At 33.9% G+C, this 26,808-nt stretch overlaps 2 protein-coding genes across 5 annotated transcripts in view; both read right to left on the bottom strand.

Annotated features, from left to right (window-relative positions):
• Positions 1 to 9,784, bottom strand: part of LOC144977302 (CKLF-like MARVEL transmembrane domain-containing protein 4) — a 27,309-nt gene extending 17,525 nt beyond the window's left edge. Inside the window, exons 1-2 of one of the 3 annotated variants that reach the window (XM_078922364.1) lie at positions 9,621 to 9,775; positions 3,691 to 3,838 (exon numbers count right to left, since the gene is read on the bottom strand). The gene's annotated coding sequence lies outside the window, so the exon portion shown is untranslated. Of the gene's footprint in view, positions 1 to 2,301; positions 2,568 to 3,690; positions 3,839 to 9,620 lie in introns of those variants that run through there. The other 2 variants (XM_078922362.1, XM_078922363.1) reach the window with 2 other exon arrangements.
• Positions 9,785 to 10,726: 942 nt separating this feature from the next.
• LOC144977301 (uncharacterized protein C20orf96-like) lies at positions 10,727 to 26,805 on the bottom strand. Of its 2 annotated transcripts, none has more exons than XM_078922361.1 (12): positions 26,638 to 26,805; positions 23,091 to 23,318; positions 22,099 to 22,244; positions 21,540 to 21,598; positions 20,946 to 21,045; positions 18,426 to 18,525; positions 18,039 to 18,118; positions 16,786 to 16,863; positions 16,164 to 16,265; positions 15,313 to 15,378; positions 14,146 to 14,288; positions 10,727 to 13,013 (listed from the first exon to the last, which is right to left on the bottom strand). In XM_078922361.1, the coding sequence occupies exons 2-12, from the start codon at positions 23,266 to 23,268 to the stop codon at positions 12,953 to 12,955; spliced, it is 1,113 nt and encodes a 370-aa protein (XP_078778487.1). In that variant the 5' UTR covers positions 23,269 to 23,318; positions 26,638 to 26,805; the 3' UTR covers positions 10,727 to 12,952. The 2 variants fall into 2 exon arrangements, with proteins under 2 accessions (XP_078778487.1, XP_078778486.1); XM_078922360.1 differs by having other exon boundaries at positions 12,820 to 13,013; positions 26,673 to 26,790.
• Between the last annotated feature and the right edge of the window lie 3 nt (positions 26,806 to 26,808).

The raw sequence follows: 26,808 nt of genomic DNA, 5'->3' as shown, positions 1-26,808 counted from the left end.
GAACTTGATACAGAAGAAGTGTTTGATGGTTAATGGTAGATTCTATACGACACGCTGCAAAGAAGCATAGTGTACAGCCGTACTTCTCTTTCATTTGGCCAGAAAACAATAACTTTATATACCGATGGATTTCGTTCGACGTGCACATATTTTCAGTTCCGATGACCGAACACAATTATGGGCTCGATTTAACATTGTTGTAATGGAAAATATTTTGCTTCTTGGTTTGAGAGTATTTCCGTTACAACAAAGGGTCCATAATAACGTGTACTTATTTGCAAGTCTGATAACCCAAATTGTTATGGTAACAACGTAAACTATTCTCCATTACAACAATGTTAAAACGCGTCCGGTTACGTCCGGTTACCAGACCTGCAAAACATGTGCTCATGGCCCATAACCATTAAATTTTGGGTTATCAGACCTGCAAATAAGTTCATGTCGATTAAGACCAAAATAAATAAATAAAATAATTAATCAATTATATATTTTCATCGTCAGGTGATTTTTTTTTCCTGAAGAGTCTATCACGAGAAAAGACGGAAATAATCCAGGCGCCAGTCGTAATGCAGGCCCGTAAAGTGAGCTATAAGGACTAAATTTCTTACTCAACGAAAATTTAAAAGAAAAAAAAAAAAACAGAAATGCCGACAGAACGGGACTTCAACCCGAATATTCTATCTATCTAGTATCTATTTCTATCTGTCTATCTATATTATATCATATACGTATATATACGTATGTCTGTCTGTCTGTCAGTCAGTCAGTCTATCCATCTATCGATCTATTGTCTGTCTGCCTACCCATCTATCACCATCAATAACAGCAACATTGACTAACACATCAGAATGAATATTTAACTAGCTCACGATCAAAGAGAGAGAGAGAGAGAGAGAGAGAGAGAGAGAGAGAGAGAGAGAGAGAGAGAGAGAGAGAGATAGAGAGAGAGAGAGAGATAGATAGATAGATTCTGACCTACATGAGCTCATCTTCAGCGTTATGATCAATTAATAAAGTAAGAAATATGCTATTATGTAGCCCATAGAACGATAAACACACCAAGACAAACAGATTCGTCCTATAGTGACACATCCCCCGGAGATGTAACCCCACCCTTTTCAACATATAAATGGACAGACAGTGAGTCCGACATAATACAGAAAGAAAAAAACATGCATTTTATAACAGCAGCAATAATAATAATAATAATAATAATAATAATAATAATAATAATAATAATAATAATAATAATAATAATAATAATAATGATGATGATGATGATGATGATGATCATCATCATCATCATCATCATTATCATCATCATCATCATCATCATCATCATCATCATCATCATCATCATCATCATCATCCTCATCATCATAATAATAACGATGATAATAATAATATAAAAATAAAAATAATAATAATAATAATAATAATAATAATAATAATAATAATAATAATAATAATAATATAATAATAATATAATAATAACAATAATACTAAGAGAAAAGAAGAAGAAGAAGAAGAAGAAGAAGAAGAAGAAGAAGAAGAAAGAAGAAGAAGAAGAAGAAGAAGAAGAAGAAAGAAGAAGAAGAAGAGAAGAAGAAGAAGAAGAAAAGAAGAGAAGAAGAAAGAGAGAAGAAGAAGAAGAGAGAAGAAGGAAGAAAGAAGATCATATAGTATAAAAATTAAATTCATCATCTATTATTACCTATTATATTATTATTGTTTATTATTATTTTATTATTATTATCATTATTATTATTATTATTATTATTATTATTATTATTATTATTATTATTATTATTATTATTATTATTATTATTGTCGATCTACCCTAACTATCTACCTTTAAAAAATAATAAATTAAAAAAGAAACAACTTGACATTTATATAGAGCAACTATATTCACTCATTATGTGCTAAATGCTCTTTACAAGGGGTCCCTAGCCAGCGCATTAGTTAACATTTAGGGTCAGACATGACACAGGTTAGGCGATATTACAATATTTCCCGACAGAGGCGACACTGTTTACAGGCCAGGTGCTCAGTGAACACCTGAGTACGGCAAGAGAATGAGAGTAAAGAGCCGTTTCCAATGTCTCAACTATACGCCGCTCAGAGCGGGGCTTGAACTCTGGTCCTCGCGGTCCGACCTTAAGACAACCACATAGCCGCACCCCTCTCTCTCTCTCTCTCTCTCTCTCTCTCTCTCTCTCTCTCTCTCTCTCTCTCTCTCTCTCTCTCTCTCTCTCGTTCAATAAAATGCAAAACAAAACAAACATGTTATAAACTTACTTGCAAGTAAATCTTTCTCCGGGGAATTACCGCTTATATTATCCAAAAATGTATATGAAGCACACAACCTGATTATTGAATCTGAAAACAACACATCCACAACCAAAAGCAACTTTAGATCTAAAGAGGAGGTGAAATACTTATGAACGAGAGTAAGTGAGCACTTGCTGAGTACACAACACGCACAACGTAGCAGCAACCTTCAGTTTGGGGCGGCGCTGGTTTTTCACTCAGCGATCCGGCTATCATCAAACACCTAGTGTGTCAAACGCAAACGAGCAAAAACGCACTTGTTGAACAACCAGTAATCTCGAGAGTCTGCTTTCTAACGTTAGCCAGGTGATTGAAGTTATGAGGACAGAGCACGAAACCTGACAACGTTGAATTAAAAATAATATTCATCGTTTATCGTGTGGGGTGTATGTGTATGTGTGTGTGTGTGGGGGGGGGGGGGGGGGGGGGGGGGAAGATACTAAACAATTGCTGTCCAAAACATTAGTCACTATACCTAACTTTATAATTATCAGTTTGCCCATAACAGATTCCAATATATCTTCTCAGTATTGAAAATAATATGAGCTCTTGCACTATTTTTTCCCTTCAAACAAGTGATATTGAATATTTTAAAAACAAACAAACAAAAAATATATTATAATTTTTGGCTTTGGAGCCAGACATGCTCGTATTTTTCTACGAATTTAAGGCAATAAATGAAACTGAAATGAATGGAATTGAAATGAAACAGCCGCATCACCTGCCAAGAAATAGAGACAGCCATCAAACAGACAAAAGGGAACAGGCGCCTGGCGAAGATAAAATTACTGCAGATATTATGTTGAAGGCCGATCCAAGAACGAATGTCAAGGCCTTTGAAAAAAAATGTTTTTAATTGTCCAATAAAGTACGGGAAGAAGAGAGAGTTCCTGAAGCATGGAAAAGAGGTGTCATTATAAAACTACCCAAGAAAGGTGACCTTTCGAAATGTAGAAATTGAAGAAGGATCAGTTTACTCTCTGTCCCTGTAAAAATATTTTGCAGAGTCATTCTACAACGTCTGAAACACGGCATTTACATAATTCTCAGGGAGGAGCAGGCAGGTTTCAGAAGTGGAGGAGGATGCACTGACTAGATCTTTGTCTTGAGAACAATTGTCGAACAATCAATAGAGCGGAATTCTTCCTTGTATGTGAATTATATAGATTTTCAGAAGGTTTTGACAGTTTCATCATCCATCACTCTGGAAAATACTTACAGCTTCTGGATTCCCAAAGAAAGTCATCAGCATACTGAAGAATATGTAAGCAGACAACCAGTGCTCTGTACACCATGACAAACAAAGTGAATGGTTTTGCATACAGACAGGAGTCAGGAAAGGATGTATAATCTCACCTACAATCTTTCTTGTTGTTATTGATTGGGTAATGAGGACAGTGACCAACGACCATGCAAGAGGACTGGTTATGGGATTGACGACGAGACTTGAAGATTGCGACTTCACAGATGCATCGCACTTCTGTCGCATTCCCAGAAGGACATTCTAGAAAAAACATCAAGAGTGGATGAGGAATCAAAAAGTGTAGACCTCAAAATCCATCCAGGCAAAACAAAAGTCATGAAAGTAAAGACAAAGAGCAAACAAATTGTCAAAATCCCAGGCACAGATCTGGAAGAGGTGGAACACTTCAAATACCTGTGTAGTTACATCTCAGCTGATAGTAACATTGAAAAAGGAGTTAGTACTAGAATAGGACTTGCAGCTTCTACTTTTAATGGGCTCAGGGGGTATTTGGAAATCAACATCCTTGCATACCAACACCAAAATAATGATCTACCAATCCAACGTCCACTTGTTCTCCAATATGCAGCAGAAACTTGGAGAATGAACAAGAAGATAGCGTCGCCCCAGATGGGTTGAACGAAGATACCTCTGCAAAATCCTGAAACTTGGTGGCAACAGCATATTACCAACAAAGAAATTTCCGGGCGCACAAGAATGAAAAACATTGTGGATGAAGTCAAGCACAGATGGTGGAAATGACTCAAAAATTTCAGACTGACTAAACAGTACTAAGATGGTCCCCACCGGGAAAGAGGAAGAGGCAGACCACTGGGCACCTGGAGGAGGACAGTTGAAGAGGAGATGAAAGATTTTGGAAAGACATGGAATGAGCTGAGCTGGCTGACCCGGGACAGAGATGTTGGAGGAAGTTTGTTGACGCCTTATGTTCCACTGAGGAACCAAGAGGATAAGTAAGTAATTTCGGCCAAGAGGGTCGCACACAGGTGGTTACAAAGTGCATTATATCAATAAGTAAAATATACATAATATACTTGAGAGAATGGATTTTCAAGTAAAAATAACACTCCTCTCAAAAAGATAAATCCGTCTGACTGCCTCCCTACTAGCAAATGACTCCAGCTAGGGCCCAGATGAAACCAAATTGTTTCAATCTAGAACAAGAACACAAAGCGGCATGGAAATAACATGGTATATGGGAATAGAAGAGATAAAAAGGGTGTGGACCGATCAAGAGGCAACCAACTTTGCCCCCGCCGTAAGTGTTGGTTATCCACCAACCAGAGTTTGGAGAGACGCAAGAACAAAGGAAAATGGATGAGGCTCCATTTAGAAATGATAATAATGATTTTTTAAAACATTATAAATCGGTTGACGTTTCGAGTGCAAACCATCAGCAACATAAAATGTTTATAAAAGTTCAACAAAATAACGTGTTTGTTTTGTTATTTAGTCAAAAGATCTCTCTTCCCCCCCCCCCCCCCCCCTCTCTCTCTCTCTCTCTCTCTCTCTCTCTCTCTCTCTCTCTCTCTCTCTCTCTCTCTCTCTCTCTCTCTCTCTCTCTCTCTTTCTTTCTCTCTCTCTCCATCTGGGTGTGTGTGTGTGTGTGTGTGTGTGTGTGTGTGTTTCTCTCTCTCCACATTTCTGAAAGATGAGATAGAGAGTGAGAGCTAGATAGATAGATAGATAGATAGATAGATAGATAGATAGATAGATAGATAGATAGATAGATAGATAGATAGATAGATAGAGACGAAGAGAAAGAGAAAGAGAGAGAGAGAGAGAGAGAGAGAGAGAGAGAGAGAGAGAGTGGGGGGGGGAGGGAGAGAGAGATGGATGACACCATTGAATGAGTCCTGTAGATAAAGTTTTATTTCATGAATATATATTTTGAATTTTTTTAATGAAACAATTAATTTTTTTACGGGGGGGGGGGGGGGGGGGGGGGGGTGGTTAATAATGAATCCTACTTTTATATGGCAGCCGCTTTAGGGTGATATTGCTCAGAGCGCGGTTTTCAGCCATCCAAAGCATTTTATTGCCACTCACTGAGGGAGGTTGGAGAAGACTCACTGAGGTTGGAGAAGAATTGCATCCTCCTGCAGATCCTCCCCCCTCACCCTTTCCAAAGAAGTTCCAATAGAAGTCAATTTAATTAGAATTAAGACCAACCTTCACAATAATATTAGACAGAAGATGGTCTCAATGCTGATTAGCCTGTTACCATCTGCTGACATGGCTTTTGAAACATACAGAGATTAAGACAGGTCAGTTTCAATTGGCTTGACAGCACATTCATTGGTCAGTGGGAACAATTTCGATTTACAATTTACAGATCAAAATTGCGAAGGCCCATAGGTGAACACATGAAGACAGAAAATATCAAACTATAATAAATAAAGATTATGGAATAGTTACGGTACGAAAAGGACAAACCCTGCTCATAAAAATCAATGATAGAACCTCATGCTGACAGCATGTGATGAATGTAAATGTTTCTGCTCAAGGCTGGAAGAAATAAATAAAAATGTGAAATTGAATGTAAGCTTCAATATAATATATGAAAACAGATAAAATTGACGTTTCGGGTTTCCCCCTTTATCAGGACGAATTAAACACTAGTAGAGACGTAGTGTTAGTGGCGTTGTTAAGATGAATAAACAAAAACATTAATGGGCAGAAAATGGTATGCTCCTTTGTAAGGAAGCACAAATTAAAATAGAGCAATAGATATTTATAAAAGGTGGGCAATTAATTAAGTCAAAAGAGGGGAGGCGGGGAGGAACTGCGTAATGCAGTATAGAACGTGAAATAAAATAAAGTGTACACTATAGTTGGAAAATAAATACAATGGAATTGGAAATAAATACAAAATATAAGCGATATAGGTATTAGTATAATCATTAGTGGCAGTAGCAGTCCTTCGATTCTGTCACACCACTAAACAACATAGAAAATACAGGGAAGCAGAATTGATACTTAAACCCTGTCACCTCACGGCATGAACTCGAGACTGGACCTCATTTAAATATTATATTACCTTTATCTCTTGCCCCTCCGACTCCCCGGCCATCCATCATCTTTGTCTTAAATTACATACCAGTATCATTATCACTATGACTACTACTACCACGACGACTATGACAACGACAATCCGCCGCCGCCGACTACTACTACTAATACTACTACTACTACTACTACTACTACTACTACTACTACTACTACTACTACTACCACTATTAATCGGACTGTCTGGTTCTCGTATTTTCATTTATAGTTAGATATCTAGTCTATTAGTTGGCTTGTGGGTATTTCAGGGAGCCGTGAACGTAGCCATTTGTTTTAATATTGTAACTGTATCATTGTCAATCATTGTTACTCTGTCTCGAAGTTAGGTCTATGTCAGCCAAAGCTGACCAAACACAGACACTTTGATAATGAAAAGATTGGAATTATACATGCACACATGAGCTTTAGATCAGTGTATTAGACTTTATGTGCAATCAGAACTGGTTTACAACAAACAAACAAAAAAACACACACAAAAAAAAAAGAGAGAAAAGTTTTGAGGAAATGAATGGAGATTGTGCTCTCTTGACTCAAACTCAAACTCAAACTCAAACTACAACTACTACTACTAAAAGTACTACTGTTGCTTCTGCTGCTGCTACTACCACTAATAATAATACTTGATTTGGAGTATTAGCCCAAAATATTTTTGCCTTGTCGAAGCTTTTCTGGTCGTATGTGTTATACATGATTTTCCTGTACCACCATACAACTATTGGTTCAGGAGCAAACTTGACCAAATTGCAAAATAAAACCATTCAATTTCAATCTTGTGTTTTAATTCATTTGTATTTTTCCCACTGGGTCTAAAATATTGAAATGCCTTGATAATTTTTTTCTAAGCCCCTTGGGTTGTATATCATAAATGTTGCTTGAATTTTTATTTTGGTTCTTCTTCGTCTTTTTCTTATTCATTTTTTTCTTCTTCTTCTCCTGTTCCTTCTTTTCTTAAAAACTAATTGATGGACTCTTTGTAACTGGGCTTTATTGTAGATAATAACAATAACAATAACACATTAAAAGACAACTTTCAAAATTGTACGTATTGCAATGCTACAAGGTACTGGATGCTGCTCAGTAATTTACACTGCAGCCCCTGGATAACGACATTGCCAGGGATCAGAAAATTATTATCCCGGGGTGTTATTATTCCAGAGTTTTCAAGATGGCGGAAGAAGGGGGTGTGATGAGACCCGTGAATACATAACGGTGCAATGTACCGACCAGTGCCTGAGAGAAGACACGTCCCAACAATGATAGAATGCGTATTTATCTCCTGTTTACAAAGGGTATAACGGTTATGCTTTCATTCTCCAATCTGTATTGTCATTGTTTTGATCGTAAACAGTGCTCGAACGCCATTTAACAAAAAAAAAAACAAAGAATAAATCAAGAAAATCAAGTGTCAATATAATAATACAGCACAAGAACATAGATGCACACATCTAGTCTTGATGTAATTGAATTCTAAGCGATTCTAAGCTGATGATTTTTGAATATCTGAATTTTTAATTTAAATTTAAGTGCATTAAAATTTACAAGCACTTAAAATTAGTAGATCAACATCTTGCGATATTAAAAGCATACAAAACAAAACAAAAACATAATAAAAAACAAACAAAATAGGTATTAACTACAAGAACATCAAATTCGGACTGATGTTTAGAAAACAACTGAGTTTTCAAATGAAAATAATAAAGTGAAAGAGGCAGTTATTGTTTCACCCACTACTCCAACATATATGTTCCATATAATTGCCACAATTGGACATGGCTTTGCCTGATATCAGTTAACTTCCACTGATCTCAGATAAGTAGCTAAAAGGGAAGGTTAAGGCTGTGGTTCCTTATGAACTAGTCTACTGTTGATTCTACACAGTATAGTAATGTGTACTGATTGGTCGGTAACAATCTCAATGGGAGGGAAAATAAACGTTTTTCAGGGGTGTGCTTATCCCGAGGTTGCACTGTATTTGAATCTGGCTATTCCACAAACAGGTGGTGCTCGGGGGGGAAAAGGGGAGGCCTTCCGAAAGCTCCTCGGTCTAGCATCTCTTTCAAGTAGCATTTTCACCGTGGATCTTTTGATAGGCGTTAATTTATTCGGGAGGCCTTCCGAAAGCTCCTACATTCCCAGTATTCTTTGTTTTTTATAATGTTCTCTAGTAGGGGGTTTGGGAGGGAGGAAACTTTTTTTTTAAAGTCTCCCCCTCCCAAACCCCCTTCTAGAACATTATTTTTAAAAAACAAAGAATACTGGGGATGTAGGAGCTTTCGGAAGGCCTCCCATTTATTCAATTTGTCAATTATATAATAATAGCACTTTAAAAACTCTAGAACAAACCTTGATAGATTGAGTGGAAATTGTAGGGTTAGTTAAAGGTGCTAGGTTTTATTTTTTCTAGGGTTAGTTGAGGAAATATTTGGGTTGTTTCCCTTAGCACGAGGAGCTTTCGGAAGGCCTCCCAAAAAAAAAAAATGGAAGTCTATTATACTGCTATCGACATTTGATCGCGGGATGTTGAACGTTTGGAAATCGGACTGTCTGGTTCTCGTATTTTCATTTATAGTTAGATATCTAGTCTATTAGTTGGCTTGTGGGTATTTCAGGGAGCCGTGAACGTAGCCATTTGTTTTAATATTGTAACTGTATCATTGTCAATCATTGTTACTCTGTCTCGAAGTTAGGTCTATGTCAGCCAAAGCTGACCAAACACAGACACTTGGATAATGAAAAGATTGGAATTATACATGCACACATGAGCTTTAGATCAGTGTATTAGACTTTATGTGCAATCAGAACTGGTTTACAACAAACAAACAAAAAAACACACACAAAAAAAAAAGAGAGAAAAGTTTTGAGGAAATGAATGGAGATTGTGCTCTCTTGACTCAAACTCAAACTGACTCTCAAGTAAGAGAGGATTGATATGAAAACTAAATAAGATACTCACCTTCTTTGATATCAGTTTTCACAAGATCATTGCCTTATAATTCAGAAAAAATTATTCCCTTCTTGATCAGAACTATACACACAACAATGTTTAAAAGATGTTTTCATCGAATTCTGTATTTTTGTCGTCTGCAGCTCAAGAAAATCGATAAACATAATCATAACAAGGGAGACTATTCTCAAATTACGACCAATAATCAGATCTCTGAAGTTACTTTCCCTACTCAGGCGAGATAGGTATCATTTTCAGATCTGATAACCTACATTGATTAGGGCCGACGTGCACTAATTTGCAGGTCTGATAACCCTCTTTGTTTTGGGCTCATTGTTGTAATGGAAATACTCTCAAACCAACGCAAAAAAAAAAATGTCCATTATAACAATGTTAAATCAAGCCCATAATTGCGTACAGGTATCATACCTGCTAATATGTGCATATATATTTGAGCCGACGTTTACATATACGCAGGTCTGACATCCGAACCCACTTATTGGCCTAGTTTAACATTGTTGTTATGGACAACCTGTTGCGTCATTAATTGATATTTCCATTAAACAATGAGCCCATAAGAAATTGGGATATTAGACCTGCAAATAAGCGCACGTCGATTTGAGTTCATTATTGTAATGGAAATACTCTCAGTTACAGGTGCAGTTGTCTCAAACCAAAGGAAAATATTGTCCATTACAACAATGTTAAATTGTCTCAGAATTTAAAAACATGATATATTTCAATTGAGCGTCACCTTGATATTATTAATATCATCATCATCATCATCATCATCATCATCATCATCATCATCATCATCATCATCATCACCACCACCATCATCACCATCACCACCACCATCATCATCATTATTATTATTATTATTATTATTATTATTATTATTATTATTATTATTATTATTATTATTATTATTATTATTATTATTACTACTACTACTACTACTGCTACTACTACGGGGGAAGTGGAGACGCTTCAGGTGGAAACAGTGTAAGAATGAACATCTAGGTGCAAACCTTCATCATCCCTACATTTTGATTATTTGTTTTAAACATTACCCTGTCTTTTGTTTAGCTGATGAAGGGTTTGCACCCGAAACATTCTTTTTTTTTTTTTTTGCATTGTTTCCATCCAATGCCTTTTCATTGACCCTTTGTAAAGCGCTTTTAATACATTTATTTGATATTGTCCCATATCAAAGTTTCTTTTTCCGAGTTAATTTTCATTTTTTGATTCACCCCAACATAATACCTGAACTCTTTTTCGTGGTTTTATCATATCCAGCGCACTCACAAAGCCTAATGCAAATGAAATGGAGAAAAATGATCTTCATATGTCGTACAAGTCGCCTGCTGTAGCCCTCTTACAAAAACCGTCATTACCTTCCAACCATGTATTGATCCATACCTGAGTCAAGTGGGGTAATATATATGAAGTTGCTAACACAGGGATGCAATAAAATGGAGCCAGATTTTCTAGTGGCTGACCACACTAAGGTCACTTGACTGTGAGACATCGATGGCTTAGCTGTATGATTTCTCATCTTGTTAGAAAAGCAAGTGACATTGGGCGTTGTTAGTAACTTGGAGTTAGACACTTTACACACATATCTGACTTCAGTGTGAATGTGTACCTAGCTATAAGCAAAGACTGATAATCTAAAGGTGCTAATACAAAACAGATGAAGGTGACTGCCAATGCATGATATTGAAATGTGGTTCCATATAGCTGACTGGGGGAAAAAATGAAACATCGTGAAACACATTGACCACAGTGAATCCCTGTAAATGCTCTAGATTAATGTCAATTTTCATTTATTCATTTATAATCATGGGGAAAAAAAGGAAACGAAAACAGAGAGGTGAAATGAAGGAATGTGACACTAAACAGTGGAAACATTCATTATTATTTTTTTTTTCCATGATCACAAAGCATGGTAGAAATAAATTAACATTTTTTACCAACTGTCTCAAAACAGTGTTATGTTGGAAAGAACTTGATTGTTGCTCAAAATTCGTTATTTTAAAGCTTACCTTCAAGATTTGAAGTGAGTTTTGCTTCATAAACTTTTTTTTTTTAATGTTCATAATTCTTGTCATTTTGACTTTATCCTCGATTTTTAAAATTCCAAAATAATACCAGATTGATGCATTGGGTCACATTAACAATAACAATGGCATAAGTAAGAATAAATATCAGGGACAAATGAAATATCTGGCTTTAGAAAATGATAGAAAATGTGCAAAAAGGTCTTGATACCACAATACTTTGCGACTATGGGAAGAGAAATGGAGAAAGGAATTCCATCCGGGATAAATGCCAGGTTTTGAAAATGAAAAACAAAACTGAGCCTGAGCTCCATGACAAAATTCTTAGAGAAACTAAACATGCAAAAATACATAGAGTTATTATCGATAGTCGGCTTCAATGGACAGATCAAAATAAAAATGTATGAAAATTGCAACTTCTGTCCTAGATTTCCTCAAATGAAATGAATCATGTTTTCCAAAACCAGTCACTTTATTTACTGTAAATTCACACAATCGCAAGCAAGCACACAGCCGACACAGAATGAATATCATGTGACCACGTCTAAACTGTGATATAACCTCATTAAAGAAAATTATAATAAGACTACGATTAAACTGACACTAGACTGTGCAGCTTTGTATTCATGTGGTATGATACAAGCCTATAGACCAGTAGGTCCCTGGTTTGAGTCCTGCTCTGGGTGTTGCAAAGTTGTCTTTGGAAAAAGCTTTTTAATCACATGCACTCAGGTTTAAAATGTGTACCTAGCTGGTAACAAATGTCATCAACAAAATTCTAATAGAGCCATAGAGATGTTTCATCCTACATGTTAAATGTTTCTGTTGTCTCAGAACTCCTATTAAAGCGCTTTGAGCATATTTAGTGGAAATCGCTCTGTCAGTAAATGTTAGAGAGAGAGAGAGAGGGAGAGAGAGAGAGAGAGAGAGAGAGAGAGAGAGAGAGAGAGAGAGAGAGAGAGAGAGAGAGAGAGAGAGAGAGAGAGAGAGAGGAAATTGTTTGTTGTTTTTTTAAACTGCAATTTCTCGGCTATGGTTAAAAACATTTTACAGTATTACGTTTTACTTTATTAAATACACTAGATAAAAAAACTGTCATAGTCATCATAGTAATTCAAAATTTCACTTTGGTTGGGAATTCAATGATTTGAATGAATTGTCATCCAAATTGTCTGGAATGAAAATGTTCAAATGCATGGACGCGATTGTATTTTGTAAAGATAATAAACAGTCATCTCTTTGCATAATAAAAATAGTTGAATATTTGAGCAAAATGATTTATATTGGCAGCAGCTTCTGGGTTGGAATATCCAACACAACATCCATATCTGGTGTACATCTGGAAGAGAAAAAAAATAGTGCAAAAACGCGCATTAATTAGCAGAGAGCGTATAATATTGTTTAAAAGTTTGCTGTCCACAAATTGTGTAAACATAACCTTTGTTTTCTTATCTTCTACAAATGACCATGACTTTAAATTGTATTATAATTATAAGTATTGTCTAAATGTGTCAAATAATATATCTTTTGTGTGTGCGTGTGTGTGTGTGTGTGTGTGTGTGAGTGTATGTCTTTGTCTGTGTTCTTATGTGTTGTGTGTATGAATACGGGTGAGGTCTTTTGACTGGGGGGAAAAGGTCACTTGCTCTGTCTTCTTTCCCACTATATTTGTTTTTCCAATTCACGTTGCTCTCTTTCTTCTGCTAGATTGTTTTTCCCCCTGGTCCTGACAGGAATCTTTAGCTGAGAGAAAGCAATTCTTCTTCTTCTTCTACTCCTCCTCCCCCCTCCTCCTCCTCCTCCTCCTCCTCCTCCTCCTCCTCCTTCTTCTTCTTCTTCTTCTTCTTCTTCTTCTTCTTCTTCTTCTTCTTCTTCTTCTTCTTCTTCTTCTTCTTCTTCTTCTTCTTCTTCTTCTTCTTCTTCTTCTTTTTTCTGTTTTTCTTCTTTTTTCTTCTCATTTAGCATGTAAAATTAAAATAGTAATAGACATTTTCCAAACTTTAAAATAATTTTCCACTTAAGAAATGTATATGTAAATACTTATGACATTCCTATAATATACTAATATTATTTATATAGCTCATTTACATGATTTCACTATGCTTAATGAGCTTAACAACGTTAAATTCATTTCTCCCTGTAGATCATATATGCTTAACTTTCACATGTGGATCGAATGGGCTAAATTTTAATTTCAAACAGTACACGTAACATGGTCGCACCCTTTGAACAAGCGCTCATACACTAGCGATCTCACTGTCCATAGCTAGGTACTCATTTACAACTGAGTTTACTGGGGAAATTTGTAAATGTGTAAAGTTTCTTATTGACTGACGGATTAGCAAAGCTAGAGTTTCTCAATCATTGTCAGCCATCATCTCACTGACTAAGCTCAATATCGCTTACAAAATAAGGCCAATTGTAACACTCATCAAAGTAATCGCATAAGAGGTGCATAATCATAAACTTACTTTCCCCTTTGAGGGAAGAACTCAGGGAACATCTGTAATCTTAGGTTTGTTTTAGGATGGCGGAGAAGCTCATTTACTTCTGCTTCCAGTTCTTTATTGGCATTTATCAAGTCGTCTTGTTGTTGGATGTGGAACTCAATTTCCTAAAATAGCAACAAAAATAATTTCGTACAATATGCATAGCTGGAAAGAGTTGTGCATAAGTTGTGTGAATTATGACTATAATGATGGTGGTGGTGGTTATGATGATGATGATGATGATGATGATGATGACGATGATGATGATGATGATATTGATAATTTGTAAGTCAATTCTACTTCTTTCCTGGTTTTTGTTTGTTGTTTGTTTTATGGCTCAAAAATTAATACATTAAAAATATGACACAATAAAACAAAGACTTTCAATGATTTTGTAAGAGAAAGTTTTTTTTATAATAGATAATCTATTGACCAATGGAGTAAAGATCACATGATAGCAAAACACAGATTGTCAAAAGATATTTTACAGAATATGGAAAACATCTAATAAATTTTGAACTTGTAGATCACATGAGAGGTGTTTGTGCAAATAATTTTACTCTGTTAAAACACATTTTAGGTTATATTGATTTTTTATCAATCATATTATATTTTTAATATAAATTGTGTATTTATAATTTTGATCCAAGAGAAAAAAAAATTCAAATATGAACCAAAACAAAACTTCAGGTTGTTTATCAAACTATGAAGTAAAATATTAACGTATCCAATTCCATATATCTGAACATAGCCTGTCAATACAAATGAAATAAGATTATGTAGCTGTACAACACGGAATGCTCAAAACATTTCAAGGATGTGGGACAAATTTAATAAGTTTTAAAATTGTTATAGTTAAAGATGGGCGGATCCATACTTTCCACTGTTAAAGATGAGGAAATAAATACTTTCCTCTGTTAAAGATGGCCGTTGACATACTTTCCACAATAAAGAAGTTATATTAGATTTTATTGCATTTCCCCCAGCAAATATTTAAAAAAAAATTTAAAAATAAGGTCTACTCTTTGCATTAAATCAAGATCCTTGAAAATTCTAAACAGAGTTTCACTTCCGTTTTCTCAGAAGAAAACGTTCTGATAAACTATTCTGTAATCATGACACGGTTTGTAATGATAATGGTAAAAATACCTTTTTCATGACAATATTTTGAAGAGCCATATCTTTAAGACTTGGGTGCATCATAGCGACTGCTTGCTAGAAGGAGAAATAAAAAAATATAAATACAAATTTTAAAATGAATAATGCCATTTACAAGCGCTTTTTTAAGATTGACATCATGCTACATGTACTTCAAAATATTCATGTCCACCAGAAGGTGGCATGGAACTAAATATCAATATCAAGTTGCCGGATTATTAAGCAGCCATTTTTTTTCCCATATAACTTTTAGAATATCTATCACAACCTACAATAAGATACTTAATCACACATGAGCAAGGTAAGATAATATGTGTAAGTTCGGTAAGTAGTAAGTAGTCTTTCAGAAAAATTGGACCCCTGGGCCAGAGTTTATCCCTGTTTCTAGGGCGTGAAACGGACAGTAGTAATTGCTTGCTACCCTTTGTTTAGTCTAGCAATAAATGATTAAATTAAAAAAGAGTAAAGATTTTTTTAAAATCTGGATATCCTTCAGAGGATTCTACTCACGAATCAACTTTCATGACAAATGACAACATTTAATTTTTAAAACTGTTTTATATCGCCTATTCATAATGGAAAGGGCAATTGTCGATAACAAGACAATGTGTCATATTTTCTTTTTTATCTTTTTGGATTTTTTTTTTCAGTTCTTTTTAAATTTTTAAAATCAAATATTTTGCTTTTCCATTATAAACCATTTTCTTATAAAAAGTTGAGAAATGAAAATGATGTTCATTAGTAATCCGTGCTAATATTGATATTACAATAATATATATATATATATCTGAAAGCTGATTTACACACAATAGGAAAGTAGGCAAAAATAACACAAAGATTACCTCTGTGACTTTTCGTGTAATTTCATTGGATAATCGTATTCTCTCCTTGTCATATTTTCCCAGCTCTGTGTTGATGATATGTTCTAACTCCTCTTGATCTTCCTGGTAAAGGAAATTAATAAATGTTTTTGAGTAAGACTTCTAAATAAAACTAGTACATATAACACTCTAAAACATATTTCCTAATCTTGATAAAATCAGAAGTACTTAAACAAGCAATTAGCAGCTCAAATATTTAAAAAAATGAAAGATAGACAAACAGACAAACAAAAATACAAAACACACAAACAAACAAAAATCCTTTTTAAAAAACAGCAATCGAAGACTACACAGATATAAAAAGAAAACAATACTCAGAGCAAAGTGGGATATTCAATATTTATTGACATAATACAAACATTGAACATCATATTTTGGATTGAATTATCAGATGAAAATGAATATGTAAAAGTAAGTTTAGATATATAATTGACTATTTGTAACTGTAATGCTTAAATCTCTAAAACCAATGCTTCTAGATTTTAAAATGGCAAGAGCTTTCTTTTTTTTCAGCTATTTGAATCATTTTCATTGAAAAATAGATAAATACTCATTGAAGATTAAAAATTTGATAAATTCTTACCTGATTTGAATTTTTGACAACTTCTAATTCTGTATGAAGATTGGAAATCATCATTGCTTTCACAGGATACTCTTTGTCCTATTAATAAATGATTTGAAAGTGAACCACAAATTAGGGACCAGGTTCCTGGCGTAAAATAAAGATCTGAAAAATGTGTATGAAACAGTGCCAGACAAAGCTGAAAGAAAGATACAAGAAGAAAATCCATCCCATAATGGATGATTTTTCTTGTATTTTCCTTTCTGCTTTGTCTGAAACTATTTCATACACATCTTTTCAAAACACAAGACAACATACAAAATCCCTGTGCATATATTGTATGTCTTAAAGTAAAACTCGCCAGTAAAAGTAACCAACAATAATAGCCAACACACACAAGTTTTTGTAACCATGGTTGATCAGAGTAAGTCGATCAGAAAGAATCAAGTGAGCATTAATCACTTCTACGGTATTATGCACCCCAACACCTTGAAAGATATCGCTTCTACCTTTATAGCACTATACTCCCCCTCTCTACCTCTTTCTCTCTCTCTCTCTCTCTCTCTCTCTCTCTCTCTCTCTCTCTCTCTCTCTCTCTCTCTCTCTCTCTCCATTCCAATATTCCTTGCTTCTATTCTACTCCCCTCCCTTTTCCCTCTAATTAATTATTTTCACAAAGGTATTCACCAAAAATGAATATTATAGGTCAAAAATGGACAATATAAAGGGGAACAAGAAATTTACAACCCAAGAACACTTTGCAAAAATGAACATAAAGCTTAATAAAAGTACAAAACACCATATAAAATTCATTTCAAACGGTACTTAAAATATAGGAAGACAAGAGGAGAAGCCTATTCATAACGTGTATAGAGTCTAGAAGAAGATTTTACATGCAATTTTGTTAATTTTACAACCCAAGAACCTTAAACAAATACGAACAAAAAAGCTTCATAAAAGGACAAAACACTTAATAAGGAACGTTAGAGCTCAAAACCCTTCATTTGCCAACAACAAAATCAATAATGCGATATTTAAACATCTTCTCCTGTATCCTAATACCTTTTTATTGTTTTTAATGTTGGCTGAAGAGTGCTTTGAGCCCGAAATGTTTCTTATTGTTTCTTATTGAGTATTTAATTATATTTTTCTTACAGTCCACAATCTCTAGCAGACTAGTGGACAGTAAAAGAGGACCAGGCAGCCTAGTTAACATAATTTGGATTTTCATAAAAGACATCTTTTTCATTATTAAAAAAATCTATAAAACCCACTTTGTAACTGTGCAACACGTTCAGTTCTCCTTGTTTGGCTTTTAATTTCTGTTCCATTTGATCCAGTTGTTTCTGCAAACCTAAAAAGACATTTTAAACCATGAAAAGGTTATGCCAAAAATCTATAGTTCAACATTTTAGGGTATAAGAGGGGGGAGTTGAATTTCTTTTTCTTTTTTTAAGCCTGCTTATATATGGCTTAATATTGCATTATTGATCACCAAAAAAGTCTTTTCTCTCGACAGGTATAGGTGATGAAACAAAAACAATGTTAATAACTCGATTTATAGAAGTCATGAATTTTAGACTACATTCTGGACCTTTATTCAATAACCTCATAATTTAAATCATTGAAATTTATATACATACAACTAATAAAAACACAACCTTCTAATTTTGAATCCACAGATGCTTTACTTCTGTCCAAATCAATTTGAGCTTCAGACAATTCTTTTGTAAAATTGGCGTTGAGAGTTGCAATTCCCCCCTGGAATAAAATAAAATTTGAAAAATTGTTTGTCTAATGGTGAAAGTTGTAAATGTCATAATTTCAATAAATACGCTGTGACATTTCAATTTTATGAGAGATTAAATACAATTAAATGAACTTAGAAATTTCAGAGACAGAACAATTTGTGACATTTGTCTGACATAAACTAAATTATAGGAATTTCCGCAGTACTATTGTCTGTTCCAAGTCCTGTGCGCACGGAATATCACTAATTCCTCCAAGGTTACGTAATGTGTTGCCGTCATTTTTTTCATGCATGCTTATATTTAGGTGATGCTATGAATTTTGAATACCGATAGTGATAGAACAAACAGTTTTCTCACTTTTTCATGTTTACAGTAATGGTGTGTTGATTCTCTTTCCCATGGAGAAATAATCATAACATAGTTGCATTCAGTGGTGTAGCTTAGCAAAATATTTTGGGTTGTTTCAAATAGTGTAATAATAGATATCATTTAAATAGTACTGAACAGCTTTGAAAACAGCATATATATCGTCTTGGTAGACAACGGAAATGTAATATATTGGACTATACAAGCAGCCCATTAGGTGTTTATACATTTTTTGGACAAAGACATTGATGTCAAAAACCAGGGGATCCTCCTATAAGATGAGAATAAATGCCTTTCACAAAGACATAAACCCCGACCAACTGTTGAGCAAGAGAACTCATAAAGTTTGCACAACACATGTCACAAAAACCCACAGGTCACCCATTGAGTACGCTACATGTTTTCCATTCTTGAATTATATTCACTGGGGGGCGCTTTGAATGTAATATGTGAAACATCATTGAATCTAAATTTCTTTAATACCAAACAGATTCCATGTAAGATTTGTACAGTATAACATTTCAAAGGAACCACAGTTTTTAAATAGGAGTTGCATTATTAAAATGACAGAATTATTAGTTTGACTTCTCCACTCTAAGTTCCTGGTTAAGTGCCCACTATTAATAGTATTGCTATTTGTTGCATGCCATAAAAAAGAACTCCGCGCTTCGCCTCTCTGGAGAAATACTTGTAAATTTTCCTCATGGTGACAGATTTGCATGTTTAATCCATATGTTATCAGTTTTTGTGAATGTAGAAATTACAACACAGGAAGCTAAGCCTCTGGCTTTCAACTATTAATTATATATAACAATTGTTTATGTCAAGTGTGCACAAAGGGTACAATTTTCTGTGTCATTTTGAACCCAGGGTGGTAATATTAGTGAGTAGTGCACGTGAATCTCGTGAAAAGTAAACCCCTGGTCAAGCCTGTGGGGATTTCAGTGATCAAAATAAAGACAAAATTCACTGTGTATAATATTGTTACTGTAAACCCATCCAAATGTTCACTCATCACAGACCCTTCGTTTTTTGTTTTTTTTTAATATAATGTAATGAAAAAAAGTCCAAAAGTATGGTGCTGTAACTGATGCAAAAAAATCGGCTTAACGTCACTAACAAACCATCAAAAGGTTGTGAAGATATCCACATCAACGCATGTGCACATGTTGTGGAACGGACTATAATCTCACACTCTCTGTCGTTGTGATCATCAGAAGATGGCTCTCTCTGATACAGCAACAATAGTCAATTTTACTTAAGATCGTTTAACTCCAATTTTAACAAAAGAATTAAAGATAGGCGCATTCTATCAATTGCATTGTAAATTTATCAAATTGTGCATTTTATATTTTTAAAATTGTAGACAAGATTGCAATGATTTAAAAAGTTATGATCATTTTTTAAACCATATAATCTAAAAATACCCACATCATGACTTAGTGCAAAAGCATAGGTTGTCAGTGGGTTAATATGATGAGTAAAATGAGACTCACTGCTTTAGCAGAGAAAACATTGCACAAAAAATTGTCCCATCATTTCTCATAAAAAAGCAGAAACTATGTCATTGTCAAGGGTTATTGTATATATATATATATATATATATATATATATATATATATATATATATATATATATATATATATGAAAAAAAGGGCCGAAGATGGGGGAGGAGGGGCATATTCTAATAATAACATGACATTTTAATTGTTCTTTCGGTAAGTCTGTCTTTTAAAATTTACCAAGGTAAAAAAAATATAACCCAAATCTTTTCTTAAAGTGCATGTTTTATTGATGAAAACATTTTCAAGATTTGAACAAAAACTTATCATTGCTTTTTTAATTGTACAATATTAGATTTTTGTTTTTTGTTTTTTTTACTTCAGTCTTGCAAATGAAATAGAATGATTTGATAAATGTCTCGTTCTACATGTTCAGTGCTGCTGTTGGTCAGGGACCTTTTGTAAAGCGCTTTGAGCACATTGTGTGGATATTGTGCTATATAAAAGCTCGTGTTTTAAAAAATATATAAATGCATTGTGTAATGGCTACTTTAAATCTTACCCTGAATTTTTCGTATTTCCGGAGTAGTTTTTTAACCTCAACATGTGTATCTTTCTCTTTCTCCTCAATCCCTTTGGCCAAAGCAATATTAATGTCGACTCTATAAAGAAATAGCTAAGGGTAAACAAGTTGTGCAAAAAAAAATATAAATAAATAAATAAATTAAATTAAAATAAAAACCATTAACAGTCATTCACACTGACGTCCATATTATTTAGTTTAAGTCACATTTCCATTTCTCAAAAAAATGCAACAAAAATGTTGAAAAAAAATAGCCAAAACAAAAAGCAATTAACAAAACAGGTGTAAAATGAGTACCTGGTCGTTAATAGCATTGTATCTGATGAAATAAAATTGTAACAAGGCATTATGTCCCGTTCTACATGTTAAGTGTTTCTGTTGGCATGGGACCCCTTGTAAAGCACTTTGAGCATGTTTAGTAGATATTACGCTACATAAATGCTCAAGTTTTTGTTGTTATTTTTAAACAGACAAACGCACTTTTGAAAATCTGATTTAAAAAAAAAATAGACAAATCATTAAAGACTTATGATACAAATTCTTCCAAAAATATTCTTAATTTTTAAAGGATACAGTTCTTTGGCCCTCCGTCTATACATTTCTGTTGCTTGACGAGATTTCTGAATCTTGAGCTGTCAAAATAAAATAATGATGTCTCACTAAGATTTCCACATAAACTATAATGCAAAACCAAATGAAATAGAAACATCTGATATAAAGAATGGAAATCGTACCAAAAAAAAGATTAAAATTTTAAAAATATGATAAGAAAAAGAAATGAATGTATAACGTAAGGTTAATTAAGCTTACATGTGTGTATAGAAGTATAAGAGTACATGGCCATCTCATTGTATAAAACAAACATGATAAAAATTAATTCCATCATCAAAATCGCATGTCATATTCATTTTTCTGATTAATTTCCAAACACAGCGGGCTCCATTCCTTTTTTTTGTGTCTTATTCCTTTACAGTGGAGCTCGTTTATAATGAGAATCCCCATCCAAAACATAGATTCTCATTATTCCTGAGCTCACATTATAAGTGATTTTCAAGGGAGACAAACAAATTACCATATGTATTTTGACTTTGGATATAAAGAAAGAGAAGTTAGATATACAAAATTTTGTAACCTCTAGAATGTTCAGTATTTCCTGCTTCCGTCTCCGCTCCTCTTCAAGTTTTGCCTGTGCTCGTCTTCCTCTCGGAATTGGCGCTGGCATTGAAGAGGCTGAATTGGATCTTTGCAATAACCCCACTTTGAAAACAGACTGAGGCTCTAAGATGAATAATATTGATAATAATAATAATAATAATAATAATAATAATAATAATAATAATAATAATAATAATAATAATAATAATAATAATATATAATAATGAATAATAATAATAATAATAATAATAATAATAATAATAATAATAATAATAATAATAATAATAATAATAATAATAATAATAATATATAATGATAATGATAATAATAATAATAATAATAATAATAATAATAATAATAATAATAATAATAATAATAATAATAATAATAATAATAATAATTTTTTTTTTTTAATCTATATAATTATAATGAAGCGTGACTTTGAAGAAAAGTCACTGTATTACTCAGCAATCCCACATAATAACCATGAAAAATGTGCTCTTGCTCAATAAGAAAACATCAATGTGTTTTCCACTCTTAAATATCTACCATAATGCTTATTTATCTCTTTCAAATGTTTTAGGAGATAGGTTTTAAATAGAGTATTGATATCATTATTACAAATATTAATATAATTTAATTTTAAAAAAAACTAAAGTGATTAATTCTAGAATAGTTACAATATCGAGCAGATGAGCTTGAACTTCTTTTTAAAATATTGCAGCATCCACTTAATATGATTAGAGCACTTTACAAGGTGTCTCAAGCCAATGGCAACAATAGATGTGTATGACGTGACTGAACAGAACCAGCTGCGTCCTCCCTTCCCCCCCCCCCCCCCCCCCCCCCCCCCCCCCCCCAAAAAAAAAAACCAATTAAAACAATAATAAATATAAAAAACATGTTTTAGCGAGTAGCAGTTATGGTAGTTAACTTAAAATGGTTCTCAATACAGCACAAGTCTCTCACCTGCTTTTTTCTTTGGAGGCATGGGCCGCATGACCCTGTCTTTCCTCTTCCATTGGTCATAGCTGGTGAAATCAACATTTAACTGATTGCCCAGAGATTGTAGAAGTTCATCATTTTCAAATTGGGATCGATCAATTCGGTTCAGGGCTTTCTTCCCCCATGAAGCAGCCATCTTCATTAAAATGGGGATTACCTCTTAATGTATTCTTCAGAAATAACAGCTTAAGTCTGAAATAAAAAGGAAAAGGAATCTACAAACAATCAAATAAGAATGTTATGTAAACTAACTGAAAATACCTATCAACTCATTTTAATTGGCCGTTAACTCCTGCATGTGATGAGCATGGAATTATAATAGCTTGGATATTAGAATCCTTACACTTCTTACTTCTTCATTATCATTTCAACACATTTATCAACATGTCAGGGATTTTTGTTACCTTGTGTTTGGAATTTTTTAAAAATAAATAAAAATACTAGTCACAAAAGAAACCCATTTTGATCACATGATAAGAACTTGTCTTCCTGAGACGTATATCAGTAAATATACAAATGATAATGAAGTAATAATTAAAGTGACAGTTTTGTGCTTTGACTAGTAATAATAATCATTTCTATACTTATCCTTGTGAGTTATCATTAAGACATATTAGTTTGTGGAAATAAAGGTTAATCAATTCTATGTTTTGCATTTTAATTTTTACCCCAGTAAAGTGGTTATGGCATGGCGGCAGTACAAATCACACATTTTAACAACATGAGTGATTCGTGTTGATGGATTTTTTAGGAGTGCCTCATGCAAATAGATCTTGAATTATTTATACTTATTTTCCGTCACTATTTTTAGTCGATTTATAGGTTATGATCAATGTTAAGTACTACAACTACAATCTATATAATACCCTAAATGCCTCATTTTGATCAAAATTTTGTAAATAGTTCCTCAACCAGAAAATACAATCAAATTGCATCAATAATAAAGTTTTAAAAGGGCTCAAACGTTTAATTCATGGCCTCTGATGTATGAAAGAAACTACAGCGCAACCTCTGAATAACGACACCTTTGGAAAGCGACATTGACCTCTGGTCCTGATTTTTTTCGCTTTATGTTATTAGTAGTAGTAATAACAAACCCAAAATAGGGTCATATATTTTAGGAAAAACCCTGTTTAGCAACATTGTTGTAACAATAATTGGCAATAGATACCAATACACGATCATCATCTCGTACTCTTAACCAATAAAAAACTATTTTTTTCCCTCCCAATAAGATCACTTCATTACCGACCAATCAGAACATGTTTACAACACTACCTGGAATCAGTGCTAGTTAATATGGAACCACAGTAAAAGAAGTTTATCACTGAATTATGAGTGGATGAAACTCTCAAGGGTCCATTAACTTTCCCTTTTAGCTACCTGTCTAAGATCAGTGGAGGCTAACTGATATCAGACAAAGCCGTGTCCAATAGTGGCAATTATGGATACATTTATATGTTGGGAGTAGTGGGGAAAACAATAGCAGCTCTTTCACTTTATTATTTTCATTTGAAAAATCAGTTGTTTTTCTAAACATCAGTCCAAATTTGATATTATAGCAGTTACTACCTAGTTGTTTTTTGTTTTGTTTTTTTTTTTTTGTTTTTAATGATGTGGATCTACTAATTTTAAGTGTGATTATAAATTTTGGTGCACTTAAATAAAAATTTCGGACTCAAAACCCATAAGCAATATCGCATGGATTTTAATTAAAATCAAAATTATATTTGTGTATCTGAGTTCTTGTGCAGTGTTTTCATATTGGCACTTGATTTTAAAAAATTCATTCATAGTTTTGTTAAATGGCACTGTCTATGATCAAATAATGACAATACACACTGGAGAGTGAAAGCGTAACTGGTATACCCTTTATAAACAGGAGAAATACTCATTTTAACATTGTAGGGACGTGCCTTCTCTCTGGTCCATTCATCATACTCTTATGTATTCATGGGCCTCACCATGCCTATTGAAGGTTGGTTAGCATGGTTTCAATGCTGTGTCTTCTGTCAAAATTTCCAAAAACGAAAAAGGCAGCTGTTCTTTGCACCATCTCAACCTTTTTCATGCTTTCATTCATGCTTTCAGATTGGCCTATTACATTACACACAAAATTAGTAGGTTACAACTGTATATAAATTTTAAGATCCTCCTTCCAATGTGAGTGGACTTCATTCATTTATGTCAAATAACAGACTGACACAGAAAATAACCTGCTCTGAAGAAAAAAGTGACGTACAGGAGCCACATTTATAATGAGGTCAACGGGACTGGAAGTCAATTTTCATTATAAGTAAGCCATTTTTCTTTGAATTGGAGCTGTCACTTTTGACATTAATATACAAGAGATTGTAAATAATACTTAAAGATGGTAAGTTAAAAAAGGGATAATCTCTGCCCCCCCCCCCCCCCCCCCCCCATTGTTGCATTTCCACAAGAATCACGATGTTGGTCATTGGCTCTTCATTCAACTCTCATATATGATTACCTGCATCCCTTCTTGACTGGTTTTAAAATGTTATAATTAATAAGTCATCTCTCAACCTCATCCCCTCACCCACCCCCACCCCACCCCCTCACTGCTTGCATCATCTAGTAAACAATGTAATCTTCTTCACACCTCATGGCTTGTCTTCTTTTGCAATGATTAACATACGCACCTAGGCCCCCAATGACGGGCATAGAGCCACACATAGAGAGAGAAAATCATTGTGTTATCACCGTAAGTATCACTGGCATACTGAGTCACACCACTGCAATGCTCCAACCCTACCTCAACACCCTGATTGTTAGTACATTATATCGTGAAAATGGTGTACTAGACAATGCCAATATGAAGTAACGCTCACTGTATCCAAGGTGCGCTATATTTATATCACTATACGACACAAGCTGAAAAAATTGAATGTATGACATAGACTTAAACAAATTTATTAATGTCTATAAAAGGCAAACGCCCCCACCTTGAATTAAAAAAAGACAATTTTCCCATCAATACAATACCTCCTATGTTCTTGTCAGATCAAGGAATTAAAGTAAAATTAAAATAAAAGATGATTTTCTTCAATCCGTATTTATGAAAAAATGAAGTCTTTAAAAAAATTGCATCAAAAATTAGAAAATAGAAGTGAGTTGGAAGAAAAATTGGTTGACCTGATGAAAATCAGGCATTGTATCAACCAAGGAGTCATATTCTATATGGTGACAATTCTCTTTGATTTTGATTTGAAGTCTAAGAGTAAGAGAAGAGAGATTTTACGCACATCCTCGTCAGACCAAGCCATGTCAACAAAATTAATACAAATGATAAACGCTCTTCAATTTTAAATTCTTTAATCCTAAGTTTTGTATGTACGGGGGGAAAAAAAAGAAAAAATGTACTCTTTCAAAATCAAAATAACAATAACAGAAGAGTACACAGTTTTCTCATTCATCTTCTATATCTAGAGTTATAGTTATAGAGTTTAAATTGGTTGGCGCGGTCTAGAAAGGATACATTGTGTCGTACCACGTTTTGAACCGTCCGTTTTCAAAAAGAATAACCTGTTCAGTGACGTATTAGATGAGATATAAATAACAAACAACAGATTCTTAAAGTTCCCGTCGTTTTATTTGACTTCTCCATCTCCGGATGTGAAAGCTGCCGCCATCTTGACGCTAAAGTTGCCTCGGTGACGTT

This window comes from Berghia stephanieae, chromosome 7, assembly GCF_034508935.2.
Source record: "Berghia stephanieae isolate SIO BIC M18660-M18661 chromosome 7, UCSD_Bste_1.3, whole genome shotgun sequence".
Classification (NCBI taxonomy): Eukaryota; Metazoa; Mollusca; class Gastropoda; order Nudibranchia; family Aeolidiidae; genus Berghia; species Berghia stephanieae.
The sequence above is the reverse complement of the archived record's forward strand: the minus strand, read 5'-3'. Positions and strand labels throughout refer to the sequence as shown.

Excerpts from the sequence above, each read along its gene's own strand:
- LOC144977301 (XM_078922361.1), bottom strand. The coding sequence starts at position 23,268 with ATGAAGATGGCTGCTTCATGGGGGAAGAAAGCCCTGAACCGAATTGAT. Across the intron at positions 22,245-23,090 it reads GCCTCCAAAGAAAAAAGCAG|AGCCTCAGTCTGTTTTCAAA; the intron begins GTGAGAGACTTG and ends TATTCATCTTAG. Across the intron at positions 15,379-16,163 it reads TTACACGAAAAGTCACAGAG|CAAGCAGTCGCTATGATGCA; the intron begins GTAATCTTTGTG and ends TTCTCCTTCTAG.